The sequence below is a fragment of the Astyanax mexicanus genome, chromosome 3 (assembly GCF_023375975.1).
Source record: "Astyanax mexicanus isolate ESR-SI-001 chromosome 3, AstMex3_surface, whole genome shotgun sequence".
In the NCBI taxonomy this organism is placed as follows: Eukaryota; Metazoa; Chordata; class Actinopteri; order Characiformes; family Acestrorhamphidae; genus Astyanax; species Astyanax mexicanus.
This window is the reverse complement of record NC_064410.1, coordinates 35,343,294-35,362,560: the sequence shown is the minus strand read 5'-3', so window position 1 is coordinate 35,362,560 and position 19,267 is coordinate 35,343,294. Positions and strand designations below refer to the sequence as shown.

Sequence of the window (19,267 nt, the reverse complement as noted above, 5' to 3'; positions counted from 1 at the left end):
GACGGGACCCGCGAGAACAGAAGTGGTTAGAGTGAGGTGGAACTCTGGAAAGGAGAAAAAAAACGAATATCCGAATACCAAAATTAAAAACCGAATACCTACTCAACGAACGAATATCCGAATACCCGAATATTCGGGTCCAGCCCTAGTTGATAATGCTTTTGTTATTACAATGGAGATGCTTGGTTTGGACAGCAACAATAAGCAGCTGGGAATAGAAAGAATAGTAAAGATTCCTGAGGGGGATCAGAGAGGGCTTTGTGTCGTATCGTCTTCATCTTGTGTGAGCTACGTCAAACGTGAATCAATTAAAAGACTGAATGTGTAATGGGTGCTTTGATGTGAGACATAAAAGCCTCCTGAAACTGAAACTAGGATATGGTGGCTGCTGTCTGTGTAGTAGATGTAAATCATCCTCTGCTGCTTCAGAAAGCAACAGCTGATCTGCAGGTCTGTGTAGCCTGTGGAGAGCTGGAGAATCCATTTAGTTACGTTTAGTTATGTTAGTAGCTACATGTTTAAAGTAAGACTGTGAAATATATTGTAAATCTCTATACATTCAGAAACGCAGCATCGATTCTGTATACGAATTATTAGTTTGCGTAGTAAGCTTGCTGGCGGACAGTGGTTCAGTAAGTATTGTTTGAACCCCAGCCACTAGAGGGCAGTGTGGTACTTTGTTGTCAAATCCCACTGTTCTGATTAGATAAAATGTAAACTTTTTGTTTATTCAGATTATCTATTGTAAATATGATTTTTCTACTACAGCAGTTTTCTTCTAAAATTAAATGATAAAAATGTCACCTTGGTTACAGTATTGCATTACAGTAATACATTGTGATATATTGAATTGTAACCCCTGTAACAAGTTTCATTGATTAATTCTTGCCAATATTTAGCCGAACCATATATTCGACATTGATTTATATAAGATATAAAAATGAGCAGGTAATATAATATTGGGCCTGCTACACAGGTTACCGTTACCAGGTTAACATATATATATATTTTTTTTTCCCCCCCAAAAATAACGTTTATGGAAATACTGTATTTTCCGGGCTTATAAGGCGCACCAAATTATAAGGTGCACTATCAACAACCATCTAGTTTTTGGACTATATTCATAAATAAGACGCACCGGATTATAAGGCGCATTTTGTGACACTAGAAAGGATGCTTACATTGATGTGAGCAGGGATATTGTCATGATTTCCTTCTGAAGGGGAACCTGGGGAAGCACCTGGGGAATTAAACAAAAACATTAATTCTTAAAAAACGAGGGCTGGATGTTAATCTACACAGATTTCTCTCCTGAAAACTGTTTATTTGTGTGAGAAGTGCGCTTCCGTTTATTTACAGTAACCTTGGAATTCCTGTATTTTGTGGGTGAGCCGCATTTCCCAGCATAGCCAGCTCCGGTTAGCAGGGCTAACCAGCTCCGGTTAGCAGGGCTAACCAGCTCCAGTTATTAGAGCTAGCTAGTCCTGATTTGCAGCTCTACTCAGCCCCGGTTAGCAGCGCTAGCCAGCCCCGGTTAGCAGCGCTAGCAAGCCCCGGTTAGCAGCGCTAGCCAGCCCCGGTTAGCAGCGCTAGCCAGCCCCGGTTAGCAGCGCTAGCAAGCCCCGGTTAGCAGCGCTAGCAAGCCCTTTTTAGCAGCGCTGCTTTGCTGCGGTTACCAGCTTATTGGATCATCCAGCTCTCTTTAAACTTAACAAATTATGTGTGCTTTCCAGTCAAAATTAAACCTCTTTCTCTTTTTCTTTCTTTCTTTCAGCAGCTGCCAGTGTTTGCTGTCCTGTACTTCATGGCGTTCCTGCAGAGGGCTGGAGATTACTGCCACGCTCAACATTGCTGCTTTTAAACTGGGGAAGGATGCTCTGCGCTGGTCTCTGCACACTGTGAGGCGTTACTGTCCCTGCTCCCGGCAAAGCCACTGTGAACTCCTGGCAGCTGATGGGGTGATTTTTCTGTTCCTGGCAAAAGGAAGCAGTCATAGAGGCTTGTTTAGCTAAGGGAATACGACTCAAGGACTGCCGAGTTTCTCGCATGAGCCTGGTTTTGTTTGGATTTTAATATTAAAGAAGAATAAAATACACACCAGCAAAGTTTGGACACTGCTGGAGATCTAGAGAGTACAATTAGTCACTTTAGTCGATACAGTTTCTCCTGAAGTTTGGACTTTTACGAGAGACATTATGGCCCGGATGAACAGGCCAGCTCCTGTGGAGGTTCGCTACAAGAACATGAGATTTCTGATTACTCACAACCCCACCAACGCCACCCTCAGCACCTTCATTGAGGTGAAGGATTTTACTTATTTTATTGCATTAATTACAACAAAGTTGACATACGAACATCGTTCACATTAATCTGACCCTTTTAATAAATTATTCAGACAAAATACTGAGGTCATGCTCATATATTGCACAATAAATCAATAACAGATTATTGTAACAGGCCTAAATATTGATGTGAATATTAGAAAATGAAAGTATGAAATAAGGATCTGCTGTCTGATCTTAATGTTTTGATCTCAATCACAAAATGTCTTCAGTGTATTATTAAAGACAAAACCAACTTATTATACAATAAATGGGCATGACCTCAATACTTGATGTTTGTTTACATATCAATGAACTTTATCAATATTGTAGCCAGTCTCGCAATAACCAGGTAGTCACTTTCAAAATATTATTTATTAAAAGTTTATTGTTCTTGAGCTCCATGTGGTCCAGCACACTAATGCATGATCAGAGGAACTTCGGTTTGAATCCTGCTTGCTGCTTGCATGCTGCTTGCTATCAGCAGCTGGAGGCAGAGAGAGGATCATTGGCCATGCTCTCGCCGGGAGGGTAAATGACACTTTTTGCCCACATGACCATGGTGTTGTCTGTAGGCATTTGCTGGCTGATGCATCTGAGCCAAGTCGCTGCGCTTTCCTCTGAGCTGGCCGGCTAATTGGAAATGCTACGTCAGCAGTAGTTGACTTCACATGTTTCAGAGGAGGCATGTGCTTGTTGGGGGATTACTAGTGATGAGAGGAGCACCAATGAGTGGGTTGAATAATTGATCTTCTGAATGGGAAATAATTGGGATAAAAATTAGATACGAATATTAATAAATAAATAAAGTTTATTGTTTTTTAAATGTTTGTTGTTACATTATTATACTTTTAATATTATAATTATATTTGTGGCATTAAATGGTCTGACAATAATGATAATAATATTGTTATTGTCGCAGTTATTTCTGAGACAATATATTATCTAATATTATCCTGTTTTATCAGATATCAGCTCATTAGGGGTGGGACAAAATATCAATATCGTGATCCATATGTATAGTTTTCATTTGTTATACATTAACGATACAATGTTTTAAATATCAATATTTTAATTTTATAACATGGTGGCTAATCAAATAAATTAGGAAAACCTGCGACAATGAATATTGATTGTCAAATTCTGTGAAACGAAGACCATTAAATTCATATTAATAATCCTGGTATTTGCTTATTAAGCTTATTCTATCCTCTTCAGTTGTTGCTATCTATAAAACATGTGATGTACATTTAAGCTCTGCACTTTCTATGCCCTCCTGTTTCATTCTGCTTTAACTGAATCACTGTTTTCCTTTTGGCTGAGCTCGCTCTCGCATTCGTGCTCCCACACAAACACACACACATACGCGCACATACACACACACACACACATACGCACACATACGCACACGTACACACACGTACACACACATACGCACACGTACACACACATACGCACACATCCACAGAAATATGTTTTGGCAGTACATCTCTGCTCTGTTCACATGCTCTATCTTAAGAAAACTGTTGGAGAGCCCACTCGTTCTTATCTGCCTGAGAAAGCGTTCGCGTAACACTGCATCTGCAAAGCCCCCGTTGCCAGGGCGACCTGTCCCTGGACTGCTGTCACATGGCAGGCGAGAAGGAAAGCACGGTGCGATCTGCTGTCTCTGCCACATGTAGAGCGCATGCAGTCACTGACAGAAACCTCCATTAACTCATGCAGGCCTGATGTGTTTTCCTTCCTCAGCATGAAGCTGCTTTCTCCCTTCTTTTGTTTCCATCTGAATTATTGTGATATTTTTTCTCCACATTGGAATGATTGACTTGTAGAAGGGGGAAGGGCATCTCTGTCAGTCCTGCTTTGGCCCCTAGAATTCTGGCCTCTCTCGAAACATTTGCATTAAAGATGAGACGGCCCAAAATTATATCAAAATGTGGTTCTTCGATACAGTATGGTTCCTTTTTTTGCCAATCAAATCCAAACCACATTTCTTGTCATTTTATTTCAAATTTTATCCCATTTTCTCCCCAATTCGCTAGTTGCATGAGACGACGCTGCCTGTTTCCGGTCTACGACTGGTAGGCGGAGTCATTTCCGCTTTTCAGCGCCGGTCAGCAGACAGTATGGCTTTCTACACGCGATCTCTCCAGGACTTACCAAAAATAACTATAAATGATGTACAGCGCCCAGGAGTAAGAGAGAATATATATATATAAATATTATTTTTGATCTATTTTTAAGTTATTCCCTGTGTCTAGACCCTCTGTAAGTTATAAATATATATAATGTATACTGGCATCGGGATATATATATAGTTGTTTACTATTGTATATCCTAAGTTTCAAACAGTTCAGTGTGTGATTAACCCAGAACCCATTATTTATAATATATTATATATATATATTTTATATTTATATTTTGTATATATATATATTTTATATTTATATTATATATGTATTCAAAACTGGCTCTGGATTCTTATGGGTCAATTTATTTATTTTTATTGAATAAGCTTGTAAATATGCCTTAAACTTTTCATGTGACCAACAGTAATGAATTTTATACAAGAAAAACTGGCCCATTGCCTTCGTTATTGGAAATAAAGGCATGAAATAGTATTGTTGTTGAATTTAATTTTTTTAATTTTATTATTAAAATATAACAGTTTGGTATGTTTCCCAGTGTCTCCAAATTTTTATAGAGGATCCTTTAATTATAAAAATAACACAGTCAGTTTTTTTTGTTTTGTGTTTTTCGTTTCTCCTTAACTTTAAAAACACTCATGGTCGCTTTCACTCTGTACTCCTGCCGGCAGTTCTCCCCACAACAACTCCAACCGGAAACTAGTATACCTACCACTCACTACCCGGAAGTTAGGTGGCGCCATCTTGTGCACAGAGCCAATTTGGAGGGCCAGTTACCCAACCCGCTCACTAGGACTCCCCCTATCACTAATAATGCCCTAGGACTGAAGACTAGCACATGTATTACTGGGTAGACAGCATGCTCAGAGGAAATCGCTCTGAGTAACAAATCTAAAATATCAGCTAACATATGCCTGTGCTCACCAACATTATCTTTTTTTTATTGACTTTTTTTTTCTCCCACATTTTTCTCCCATTTTCTAATCCTAACCCTAACCCAACCCACTTAAGACTTCCCCTTTCACTAGTGATGCCCCAACACCAGGAGGTTGAAGACTAGCACATGCCTCCTTTGACACATGTGAAGTCATCCACCGCCTCTTTTAAAACTGTTGATGCAAAATTGCGGAGTAGCATCACAGCGCACTCGGAGGATAGCGCAGCGATACATCAGCTCACGGATGCCTTGTGCTGAGCGACATCACCCTTTGTAATGATGTGGGGAGCAAGCCACTTGTGCTCTCTCAGGTCTCCGGCAGCTGGTGGCAAGCTACATAACCGGGATTTAAACCAGCGATCTCCCGATCATAGTGGCAGGGCTTAACCTGCTAGACTATTGAGAGCCCTTCTGGAAAATATTTTCTTTAAACTGTGCATTTTTATTGTCTGTGCATCTTTCTTCTTATAAAGTTTTTGTCTTCTGCTGGCTCTTTTGTTCATCTTTTGTTTGATCAGCAAACCTAGCAATGAAGCTCTAACAAACGAAAGCTAAGCTCTGTTGAGCAGCAGTCTGATTTTAATGCAATGAGTGCCAGAATTTGCGATGCATATAACAGTGTGAACAGTCCAAATCTCAGCAGATCCGATTTAAAAAAAAAAAAAAATCTTATTGTCTCAGTTTTTTTTTTTTTCAGGACCTGAAGAAGTACGGAGCCACAACGGTGGTGCGCGTGTGTGAAGTAACCTATGATAAAACCCCCCTGGAGAAGGATGGCATCACCGTTGTGGTGAGTGTTTGTACTGTCCCACTATTCACACCTCGCTCCACAGAGAGAAAGAGAGCGAGAGGGATGGGAACAGTGAGTTCTCTGTGAGCTCGGCAACTGTTATCAAATAGTCACAGACCTCACGTAGCCGGGTTTTTTACACATACACACACACACACTTGTACGCTCGTGTGCTGGCTTCGTAACACAGGGCTGTTCTCCTCCGAACTACTACACGTGTTTCTTATTACCATCGTCAAAGTTTCTCTGTTGCCATGGAGGCAGCACTGCCTGGTCTGTCCATGTGGCCTCCATTTCAGCAGACCCCCTGCTATTTTTTTTCCTTTTTTTTCTTGTTCTTTCTCTGACTTTCTCACAGTGAAGCTACTCAGAAGAGGGAAAAGAGAGCGAGAGATTGAAGGCAAGCTGTCCAGACTTTGCTGCCTTCTGTGAAACTGAAGGAAACATGGACTGGGCTGTAATATACCAGCACCACTCACCACTTCTCTACTTAAACGTTAAGCAGCAGTTTAGACAAAAATCATACTTGCACTGTTTTTTTTCCCCTCTTTAACACTAATGTATTCAGTCAGCTGAGACATTCTCAGGGTCTTTTTACACAGAGTACAAATTATTCATACATAAAAATGGATAACAGAACAGAGGAGCATCCAAGTGGCCCATGGTCACTCTGAAGGAGCTGCAGAGATCCACAGCTCAGGTGGGATAATCTTTCTACAGTACAACTATAAGTCGTGCACTTTACAAATCTGAGAAAAACACCATTGTTAAAAAAAGACATAAGTTTGCCGCAAACATGTGGAAGAAGGTAATGTGGTCAGATGGGACCAAAGTAAAACTTTTTGGACTAGAAATTTTAATACAATACATTTATTGGTCTGTAGTTGTAAGGTAACAAACTGTGAAAAAAGTTCAAGGGGTATGAATACTTTTGCAAGCCACTGTGCTTGTGTTCTAAGCCCAGATGGAATTAAGCCTCTGCTTTTATCCCATCCGATCAGTGAACACACACATACACACTCAGTGGTGTACAGTGAGCACACATGTACGAAGCAGTAGGCAGGTAGGCAGCCATCACCTAGGGATCAGTGAAGGTAAAGGACCTTGCCCAAGAGTGAGAGCTTGCAGAGCCCACTGAACCACCACAGCCCACAGCTCAGTAGCTCTCATAAAGTTCCACTCTTTCTATTTCTTTGCTCATTGTCTGCTTTTTGCTCTCTTTTTTGGTTCTCTTTATGCACTAGTCGTGATACAATTAGTGAGGTTTGTGGTTATTAGCAGATATAAACAGGCTAGGATACACTCGGATATCTATAACATTTGCAGAGCACTGTATGCTTTTATGATGCTGATTGCTGATGCTGATGTATATTGATTCTTTTTTTTACTGGTACATTTAAACATCCAATTAATTAAAGCTTAAGGAAACTTGGTAGGTCACATGGTTTACACATACGTGCACTGTTTCATATGTGCACTGGTGATTTTAATGTTTTTATTTGTTTCATTAATATATTGAGTAACCAATTATTAACCTTTATGTAGCGCAGGGTAGTACTTTTACATTTATTTTATAATTTTACAAACTCATTTATGAATAATGCAAAATATTGCTTACTATTGTTGTTGTCAAAATTACAGAGAAATGATCAAGTTACTGTATTGGCCTGGGGGGATGGGAGAGGGGGTACAGCGAGCATTTAAGTGGGGGTATTTGTGCTCATAAAATGTTTTCAAGGTTGGCAGGTCTGTACTTAAATTACTTTTTTAGTCTGCTAAGAGAAACACAGAGCTGAACAAGTTTCTGTTTTTATCGGCCCCAAACTAACCCATACTCATGTCTTACACTTACTCTCTTTAAAAAAAAAAAAACACTTCGGATTGGCTTTGGGTAACACGTTACTGTAGAGGTGATTCATAAGACAATTAACATGGAATAACATAAAAGCTTATTGCTGAAATTAGTGATCACTGAAACCTGTTGCACTAGGCCTGTGTAACACGTATAGAAGTGTTGTGTAGCTTTATGAATGCTGCCCTACAGGGAGGTCTTGTGTTTTGTTGCTTTTAGAGTGTGTGTATATATGTTTGTGTGGGTTTGTTTTTAATATTTTGTATGTGAGGTATGTAAGCATGTTTTTCTGAATGTATCTGCACTAAGAGTGTGTGTACCTGTTTGGCACTCCAGGGACCAGAGCCGTTTGGTACACTGGTTGCTGATGAACAGGACCCTCATGGGGACAATCATCAGTGTTGTGTGTGTATGCGTGTGTGTGTGTCTGTGTTACGAAAGTAAACACAAGAGAGGGTTACGTCTGTGCCTTTGGAGCTGAATACCTTTTTAGTTTAATGAGCAGCTAGATCACACTGTGCATTGTTCAGGGCCTTTAATAATCCTGAGTGTGTGCCTGTTTTCACTTTTCTCTCTGTGTTTGTGTGTGTGTGTGTGTGTGTGTGTGTGTGTGTGGAGTGAGAACCTACTACCTTATTTGCAAAGTAGGCCAGGGCTGTTTATCCGACCTAAATGACATCACTGGACTTCTGTGCAAAAGCTCCTAGACGAAGTGGACATGGGCAGAAAATCTATTTAACGCTGAGGTTGTTGAACTAAACTGGTAATAATTATTATGCAAACTGATATTCTACAATTCTACAATAATTATATCAAAAGTCATTAATGAATAATTTATTGTGATTGCACATTGCTTAAGCATACCAAATCCAAACAGGGCAGTGCTTCAGGCCAAACTCTAGTTCACAGCCATAGTGACCTGCAATCCCATGTATTGTTGCATTTGCCCAATCCATAGAGTTTCTGTCCTGACCTGTTCCTTTAGGGCAGGTAACTGATCTTTAATAGCTAAACACAGCTACACACTCATCTGTTTGTCCTTTTTTTTAATCACTTGTTCCTCTTATTCACTCTCATTAATTTTCATCCACACCCAAGGCCTAGTGTTTTATTTGCCTGAAGGCCACAAACTGCATGCAGGCCATACAAACCTATGCATCATCTCTGCAATATAATTTAAAATCCTAAAGTCAGATTTTAAAAAGTCTTTGAGAAGATGCAGTGGACCTACCAACGCACTGCAAGTATTTTTACCACTACCGTAGGGGTGTGCCATATCGCATCATACACGATAATATCGTCAAATTTTTTAAATATCGTGAACAATATAATACCCTAAAATATCATGCCGTATCACCCATCCCATTTCCCATTATATATCTACTAGAGACAGATTAAATCTGACCAGTATTATTTATTTTACTTTAATCCTGGATATATGGAGATATTTGAAGTGCATTATTATTACTATCATGACATTCTGGATCATTGACTTCTGTTACAAATCTGATAAAATTCTTGTATTTTTTAATATCTTACTTAGGCGTGTGCAATATTATATTGTATGTAATAATTGTTTTGATTGAGTGTATAGTGTATTTTTGAAATAATTTTGTTTACATTTTCATATAGCCAAGAGTATCGTTATCGCGAAAATACCATGAAATTTTGTGATATTGTTTTAGGGCATATCGCCCACCCCTAAACCGTAACTTTTTTTTATAAGTTTGTATAACTACCGTATTTTTTGGACTATAAAACACACTTCAAATCCTTTATTAAAAAAGTGTGCCTTATAATCCCATGCGCTTTATAATTCTGTGCGCTTTATAAGTTTTATACGTTTTATGTATAAATTCTGGTTGTGCTTACTGACCGATTTTAATCTGGGTTTTAATACGATTTTGTTAAGCTACGAAGTCCCACCGCTTGATGAATTTTCGAAGCATTACGGCTACCGTAGTCAGAAGCCTCTCACAATAGTACACTGATAATGTCAGGAAAACATGATGACACCCTTGTTCACTTTAATGTAGGCATCCTTAGTAGTGCACTTAGTAATTGTGCCTTATATTCCGGTATGCCTTTTAGTCTGGAAAAATACGACAAGTGGACAATTATGTTTTGAAATGTAAAAAGGGGAGGGTCTCTAATGCACAGAAACCACATATCAAGCTTTTGCATGGTTATCAGGTGGGTGCAAGATTGAAGTCTGGTAATGGAATTATCACAGTGTTCTTATAAAGATATGAAGAAAGTCATTTGATTTTAACAGCCAGCTGATATAATGATTAGGTCATACTTAAGTCAAGTAGTTTTATTGTCAATACTGCATATGTACAGGACATACAGAAAATTGAAATTACGTTACTCTCCTTCCAAATTTTACAGCAGGTACAGCTAATAGATATAGTAAAAGAAAGAATGGGAGACACTATGTGTACAATACAGCAGGGACACAAATAGACATACATGAGACAGAAACAAGGTGCAGTAGTGGTGGGGGAGAAATAGATATATCAATATAAGTAAAAAGATATAAGATATATAATCTAAAAGAGTGGGAGACACTAAATGTACAAAACAACAAGACACAGTAAACATAAGTAAGACCAAATACAATAGTGCAATATTGATGGTGATTGAGATGGAATGACAGTATAAATAGAACCCCTATAACGGTAGTGCAAATATGGTATAATAGCTTAAGGCTGGTAAAGTAAATGAGTGCGTAAAGTACATAAAGTTCACAGTTTTTGGGGCAGGTATATGATCTCTGATTTTCTTTTTTTTTTCTGTGGGAAAACTTGGTAGAGCTCTGACATTTAAAATGAGGCATTAATAAAAAAATAAAAAGCACACAAGAAGCTTATTAAAAAACACTGTTTATAACCCATAGCTTTAGCTAATCACTTAGCTAAAAAATGGTAGATTTGTGATTATTATAGGTTTATTTATACTTCCTCAGTACAAATAAATGCACATTAGTTGTAATGGCCGGCTGCTGTGCCAGAAGGCAGTCTATGTGGTGTCTATGTATGTCTATGCACTTTCATGATCAGTACCGTGATAGTGGCACCCAGTAATAAGCTAAAGCTATGGGTTGTAAACAGTGGATTGTAATAAGATTCTTGTGCACTTTTAAAGTTATTAATGCCTTATTTTAAATGTCGGTTCTCTCCAGATTCTACCAAAGAGGTGTGGAGCTACTTTGAGCCTGGAGTATGGTGTGAAAGGCGAGTTATTGGGACAAAATATGCCTCGAAGCAGCTGTTGTACAGAGTGCTGGGCAAAAAGCACACATTTTTTTAATCTCGAAAAGCTGTGGGAGAGCGGAGGTGGGCTATTTAACAAAGGTTATTACTCTTTATTATATTTTACTAAAAACAAAGTCAAATTTAAACGGCTAAACAGGTGTAGTTTAACCTTATATATATATATATATATATATATATATATATATATATATATATATATATATATATATATATATATATATATATTACCTTTTTTTAGGTGTGATAATGAGTTAAGCTTTCCATGATTTGTCCTTTGGTAGAAAGATGGCTCAACTAAACACTGTTGCAATTAAAAAATTGCTTCTGGAAACATGTTTAGAACCTAAACACCAGGATTTACAGCATAGACAAAAAATTGTGGGAAACTTCAAAGGTTTTTATCTGCCCTCTTTTTTCCCCTTCAGTTTTTTGAGATGTCACACATTGTCACTGCTGACTGTCATGTCCCTCAGGCTTTGCGTGTGAGTGTGTTAAACACTTGTGTGTGTTCTTTCACTCATCAGTGCAGTGATTGTAGTGCTGCTGGCCTGTAATTGGAATGCCTGCTTATCTGTATCTATTCTGTGAGTAAGCCCTGTAATCAGAGCTGCGCCTCTGCCCAGTTTCTGTGTCAGGTCTGTGTGTGTGCATGAGTGTGTGTGTGTGCATGCCGGTGCCTGTGTGGATGTGCTGCTGTGTCTGTATTGGTCCACACATGCCACGTTGCCCCTGACAGCTTGGCAGCATCAAGGGCCTCCAGTGCCAGTTTGGATGGGTGGCCGAAATTGTTTCCGAGCAGAACTCTGACCTCTTTATGTTCACCTTTAGGTCAGAGGTGCACGTGCATGCCGACACTCTGTTATCATGTGCTACAATCTGAGTGATGCCTCACTAGGGCTAAATATGTGTTGATCCACATGGCCTACTACAACTCCTCCCCACCTGATGGAACTGGTCACAGCCTGATCTGTACTCAGAGCCTTTGTGCTTTAAGTGTGATGTGGCTTGACCCACCATCTATCCGAATGCATCATAGGGCTAAACATCAACATAACAGCTGTTTGTCCAGAGTACATTTGTTAAAATTTTATACAAATAAATTTTAAGATACAGCTATGGAAAATGTGAGTTTCCTAGATTCAACCAAATTAAAAACCTGGAAAAAATTACCTGAAATATAATCAAGAGGAAGATGGATGATCACAAGCCATCAAAATAAGCTGAACTGCTTGAATTTTTGCACCAGGAGTGGCGAAACAATTACCCAAAAGCAGTGTTTAAGACTGGTGGAGGAGAACATGCTAAGATGCATAAAAACTATTAATAAAAACCAGGGTTATTCCACCAAATATTGATTTCTGAACTTCAGTCTGAGCCAGCAACAAGTGAAATTGTGAGTTATTATTTGGTGTGTGTGACCAGCTGACCTAGAATTTCAAGTCAATAATAAATCAATAAATAAACCAAACTGTCAAGATATATATAAGAATTATGGCAATCAATCAGTCAATAAAGTTGTTTTTGAATGCTGTGTGTTTACTACATTGTAAAGCTATACTACACAGTAGCAGTAAGTGCCTGGACTGCTGACTCTTAAGGTGTTAATGAAGTGTCTCTCTCTACAGGACTGGCCGTTCGATGATGGCGCTCCTCCTCCAACTAAGGTGGTGGAGGACTGGCTGAGCCTGCTGAGAAGACGTTTCATGGAGGAGCCCGGCTGCTGCGTGGCTGTGCACTGTGTGGCCGGCCTCGGAAGGTCAGTCACTTTTTTTTTTTTTTTTTTTTTTTTTTTTTAGCTTTATAGATTAGGTGGTACCACTTTAAAATAAGACTACCATCATAAAGGGTTTATAAGTGGTTTACAATTAGTTTATTAATGGTTACTAATTAGGTTGTTAATGCCTTAAAAATAATTAATGATCAGTTATAACACATATGTAGAAAGGGTAACAATTAACTGTTGTTTGCCAAATAGATAGATAAACCTACAGCCATCTATACTGTTGCCTTTTCTACGAATGTGTTATAACTGATTATTAATGATTTTGTATTTGTATTGTATTGCGTCCGTATTCCGAAGTCGCCAGGTTTACTGTTTTCACGCCAAATACGGCTTGTTTAATAAACTCAGGTGAAAATTAAGGTGTGGTTGAGGTGTGCGTTTTATTGGACTTCTTTGTATTTAATTTATATTTATCGTGGCCACCAAAAAGCCTTACTTGCCAACTGTTCAAAATTAAAAGCCCATCCTGTGCTGGGCTTTAAACAGATTTTGGACAGCTTTTTTTTTTTTTTTTTTTTTTTTTTTTTTTCGTCAGGACCTGGCAACCCTGGCAGCAGCTTTTGGTTACTTGCTGTCTAGTTTCTCACCATCACTCCAAAGACAACTGAATGCAGCACTGTATGTGGGATTTAAATGCTGAGAGTATGATTAAATGTATTAAATGTACAACCCTCCTACGGTGTGTACTGAAGCGTCAACAATGAAATTCCCTTTTGGCAAATTTGATAGTCCACGTTGATTATGTTGACTAATGGTTGCCTTACTGACTAGTGCTCAGCCTCACTAACATGATAACACCTCACTTAACTTAAACAGGTGTAGGTGTTCACAAGTTATTCCCTGAGGCAACAAGTCATTGTTTTTTTCATGACTTGTATTGTCATTGTACTTCTTGCACTTCTTTATATAGTGTGTCATGTTCAAAATGTTCTGATTGGACTACCAGAAATGCAGTTTTGAATCTGTGCAGCTGTTTTTTTTACGACTGGTTCCTCTGTAAAGTCGTTCTTCTGGAGATGCTAGGTTTTTGCAGGACCAGGCATGTGCAGTAAGCTCAGAAAAGCATGGGAGATATAGAAAATTCAAAGGGTTCTAACCCTAATGACATGGCTATACGAGCCATGTGAGCTGTGATATAGCTTTAGAGGGCTTTGGGTTCATACATGTTCACCTCCATGGTGCCCCATAAGCGCCAGCTTCCCTTTCGCTGTGCCTCGAAACTTAAGCCGGAGAAGAATGTGAACCGTGCGCACTATAGAACGTAAACCTCTTTTCTCTCAGGAGGCTGATCTTTCTCTAGTGACCGTGGCCAATCTGGATGAGTCTCCTTGGCCTCGTACCATGTCTCACAGCAGGCCGCGAGAGATTCCCATTTGAAGACCTGAAAGTGGAGCGAGAGCTGGGCCAAAGTCAGCAGCTCCCACAGCGCTTGCTCAGCTGCGATGCTGCTGCCGTATTATTAGAGGCACTCGGGCGAGGGACGAAGACAAAACAGGAAGTAGCTTTTTATGAGTGGTTGTGTTTACTGTCCCTCTCCAGCGTGTGCTTTCCATGACCTTCCACGCGAGGCTAAGGTCTGTCCCATATCCGGGGGGCGGAGGCCGGGAGGGTTTCACGGAATCTGGTCTTCCCCGCGGTTTTGAACTGGATGGTGGGAGAGCAGCATCAAACCAATGCCCCTTCTACAATTTCCCATAAAGTACTTTTAGGGTGGGATTTGTTTTGCCTTGTGAGATGGAGTCCAGTATTATTTCTAATTTTTTCCCCCAATTACCCAGCCCACACCTTAGGTCTCCCTTTATTATTGGCAATGACAGATCAAGACCAATTATACTCTCTCAGACTCTGGCTGCTGAATGCAAGCAGCATAAACCGAGATTCAATCAGCGATCTTTGGATCATAGTGGCTCCTTAGACCCAATTTATACCTCTGCGTCAAACCTACGCTGTAGTCTATGCGTCGCCACATAATCTACGCCGTAGCTTGACATGTATCTCCCTGGAAATGTAACTATGCGACGTGGACATTAGCAGCTGTGATTGGTCCGCTGGGTCTCGCGTTTCCTCCCACACATTCCCACCTTTGCGTTTTAAAACTGCTGAGTGTCACAGAGCCACTGATATGGATACGCGTAGACTACGGCGTAGGTTTCGACGCAGAAGTATAAATTGGGCTTTATTCCTCTAGACCACTCATTTTTGTAGAAGAATACTACTTTTATCTGCTGTAAAATGCTACACATAAAATAATACCAAATTATTTTTTTCTATGCTGTAGCTGCAGGTGGTAAAATTCCATTTCAGCATCTTTTAAACTAATTTTTACCTTAATGTGGCATTGACTTTTCCCACAGCTGTCATTTTTTAAATATAATCACTTTCATGTGTGGTTTTAAATCTGATAAGTATCTGATTTGTGGCTTTATGTCCTTAATCAAAAACGCTTTGATTCAAATTCATATCATGGTTGTCATGCAAACTTTTGTATGTCCATTTTTGTGTTTTCTTACTTTTTGACACTATAAATGTAGCAGTTATGTTGTGTCACGGTTTCATAATGAGCAAGAAAATGGTCTAAAATGACTTTTTTTTTTCTTTCTCTTGGGAAGTCATTTTGGAGATGCAACTAATGCCCTAACTGGATGAGATTAGTTTCTCAGGGGGGACATCACACTTGAAACTTATGTGAAACTTATTTTACACTTATGATATGACTGCTCAGCGATAAACCTCTTGAATCCAGACTGCAATTGAAAAAAACGGAGGACCAGTTTGTTTTTTAAGGCTTTCTCAGTCACAAGACATCACGTTTAGTAGCACCTCCATTTCCACTCGCTGTCGTGTTTATGTGGATCTCAGTGGAAACACGTGCCTAAAGTGTGTGGCAGTGGACGGGACTACAAAGTTTAGTGAGAAACAGCAGGTAATTCAGCCTGTAATTTACTCAGAGGACGTCTGAGAAAAACACTTACATGCTCAAGGATTTATTGTTGTCCATATTGTTACCATAATCATCCAGTGTGAGCAGTGTGGCAGCAGTGCCTAAAATGAAGTTGGTGCCAGAAGTAACTAAAAAAGCCATAAATGCATCTTCGCCTTCTCCTCTATTGATGAACAGCTCAGACCTGCGCAGATATGATGTGTTTGTGTTGAAGGCTTGTGCTGCATGTTCCTTCGGTTGTTATTGTCTCAGAGTTCACACTAGTGTTTTTCTCTACTGGGGTGTGTCCTCATGTGCTTTCTATTATTCAAGTGTGTATCTCAATTATCAAAAACAAAGACCATTAGAAAGACTGAATTGAAATGGTTTTGGGATACGCAAGTGACATTCTTGCTTGTTTGAGAAAGATTAGGAAAGAATACTTGGGGAACAGCTGCAGTTATTCAAAGTCATGAGCTAACAGTATGTATAGGTTGTGTACGTCTGTACAAGTCGTGAGGTGAACAGACATTCAATTTCCGAAGTTGTTTGGGCATTTAATTGTCCTCGATCCACAGTGTCGCATGTATACCAGGAACACATCATAAAAGACACTCCCATTATCGTAATGGTAATGATCCTGTTTGATGGCATCTGGCTTAAATTGTCCATGTGAAAAGGCAAGTGACTGGCAGAAAGATAAAAAACCTGTTTCTAGTTGAGATGAGAGGGGCTTTTCTTGAGATTGATAACTTTGAGTTAGTTGATAGCAGTGTTAATGTTCTCTGTCCTTTTTTAATTGAAGCCCAGTGCAGGGCAGCCCAAAGAATCAGGGATCATTTACATATTTTAAATGTGTTCTTAAGCTAAAATCCACTTTTTGTTGTATTTTGTGAAATACAGTAGGTCTCTCTGAGTTGTTTATGTTGTATATGAAATTCTTCCTCAACCTCCAGTGTTCAGAAAAACGAGTCCATGAACAGCACAGCAGTTTGTTCATGTGTTATTTGTGCAAATATCACATCAGTGTTATTTGATTTGCCCAGTAATTTAGAGGTAAGGAACAAATGGTTAGCATTTGTCTCTGTAGCACCAGTGAAGTACAGTTGCTATAGGTAGGTGTACATTTAAAACAGTTTTGTTCACATTAGTTAAAAATAACTGCCTGGTGAGGTGGATTTTTACCTTCTGTACTTGGATCTCCAGTGGATTTTGTGTTTTACAGAGACTGTAAACTGAGGCTGAACTGCACTTAGCAGGATATGTTGTAAAGTAACATATGACATTGCAAAGACTATTATTAGTGTAAAAATGTCTTTATTTTAAAACATTTCTAACTGTTGTCAGTCTCACTGGTGCCGCAGTGCTGTTAGCCAATCAGAGGTGATGTGTTTGGAAGTATGAATATTCATGAGCAAGATTCAAAATCCTATCCTGTCCTATCATTAAGCAGCGTTATATCGGATAACTGGAGCATTTTTTTTTAATACAAAAAACAGCTCACATGGCATTCATTCATACTATAGACTATGCATTTTAAAATGAATAAAAAAACTATGGAATGAGACCTTTAATCTTAAAGGCACAGAAACCAAAACAACCTGTTTAATGCTGTATAAAAAAAGGTTTTAATGTATAAAACTAAAACAAACCAAAAGAGAATTTAGGTCTTTCCCTGTACAGCTTTTTAGGCTGAAACTTTTTTTCTGCTTGTTACTCCTCAGCATCATGATTTACATACGAGAGTACAAGTGCAGCTCATTTTGAGTTAAGTGCACAAATGTATGTACATGTGCCTTTCCGTTAGGAGCCACACACACTGCACATCCAGAACAAAAGGCAGCGCTGCAAACGATGACTGTTTAAAAAGAGAGTGACGTGAGGGTGGGCGGAGGTCTATCTGTACTCAGCGCGTCTTTAGGGCGGTAAAATCCCGTCTCTGACGTACTTCTTTCCCTCCCGCAGGGAATCGAACTCCCCTTTTGAAAGAGTGCCAATGTTTTCTTGGCCCGGCTTTATTTTCCTCCAATTCAGACAGCAAACACTTTCTTCAGCACTTGTGCTTTTCCCCACCAGCCTGTGAAAGAGCGCTGAGGCAGAACACATGATGAAGTGTGTATGTTAGACAGTGCAGCTTGACTGGTGGGGGAAATTACTGTTTTGAAATCTTCTCGGAAGCCCAGCCTCGCTCCAGTTCTTAGAAAGCCTTTTTTTCTGAGGTTTGAGAGCATTGGAAAGCTAAACATATGCTTAATGTGCTCTCTGTGATGCACTGTGGACCATGACCCCACAGCTCCACTTTATTTACAACAACGAGGAAAATAACGTACTGATAGTTAATTAGTCATAGCTTAGCTTTAAACCACAGACATATGTTTCTCTTCTGTACTTTATTTGAGTTTGTACTTATATAAAAAATAATATTATCCAAGTATCAGTATGATGTTTTGAAATACTACATTTATTCTGTGTTCAGATAACACTTCTGATTGCATACAAAAAAAATTAATTTGCTTTTTTGTGCATATGATATTATATTATATAAGTCTATTATTTACTATATAAGTCTCTTCTTGGTCATATTGATGCAATCTATTGAATGGTAATAGCTGTATCATGATGCATATTATATCGCAAGTTCTTGCCAATATATAACCTTTATATTTCATAAGTGGACTGAGGAGTGGAGGAGTGAAAGGACATTTTTAAAACCACAACCAGGCATGTCATAAAGTATCGTACACAATAATATCGCCTAAACAGCTGATAATAAAAGTCCATATCACAATATTTTTGAAAAAAGTCTATTGTATATTTGGTTTTACTTTATTTTTAATTATTTTATTTTGTTATAATATTATTTTATACATGAGCAGGGTTACCATCCTGAAATATTGTGATATTTTACTATACTTTTTTTGCTATTTACTGTATTTTTGTTTTTGAACTAAATACTAAACACTCAATATTTTGTGGTAGAATATTGTTGTTACATTACTTTATTTTTATATTTATTTTGTTACGTTATTATTATTATTATTATTATTATTATTATTATTATAATATATACATAAGCAGCTATTTCCAAAATAGACCAATTTTTATATATATATTTTTTTTACGGAACTCATATTTAAATAAATAAAATTCTAATATTATTTTGTTGCATATTTGTTTGTTGCATGTAGTATATTCTTGAAATTATCAAGTCAATTTTGTCAAATCACCAAGAATATTGT

At 38.6% G+C, this 19,267-nt stretch overlaps 1 protein-coding gene across 2 annotated transcripts in view; it reads left to right on the top strand.

The window, feature by feature from the left end:
• Nucleotides 1-19,267, top strand: part of ptp4a3a (protein tyrosine phosphatase 4A3a) — a 56,267-nt gene that overhangs the window by 33,347 nt on the left and 3,653 nt on the right. Inside the window, exons 2-4 of one of the 2 annotated variants that reach the window (XM_015602237.3) lie at nucleotides 1,775-2,300; nucleotides 6,103-6,195; nucleotides 12,951-13,081. In XM_015602237.3, coding sequence (XP_015457723.1) covers nucleotides 2,196-2,300; nucleotides 6,103-6,195; nucleotides 12,951-13,081 — 329 coding nt within the window. In that variant the 5' untranslated portion in view covers nucleotides 1,775-2,195. The remainder of the gene's footprint in view (nucleotides 1-1,774; nucleotides 2,301-6,102; nucleotides 6,196-12,950; nucleotides 13,082-19,267) is intronic. The other variant, XM_015602238.3, reaches the window with a different exon arrangement.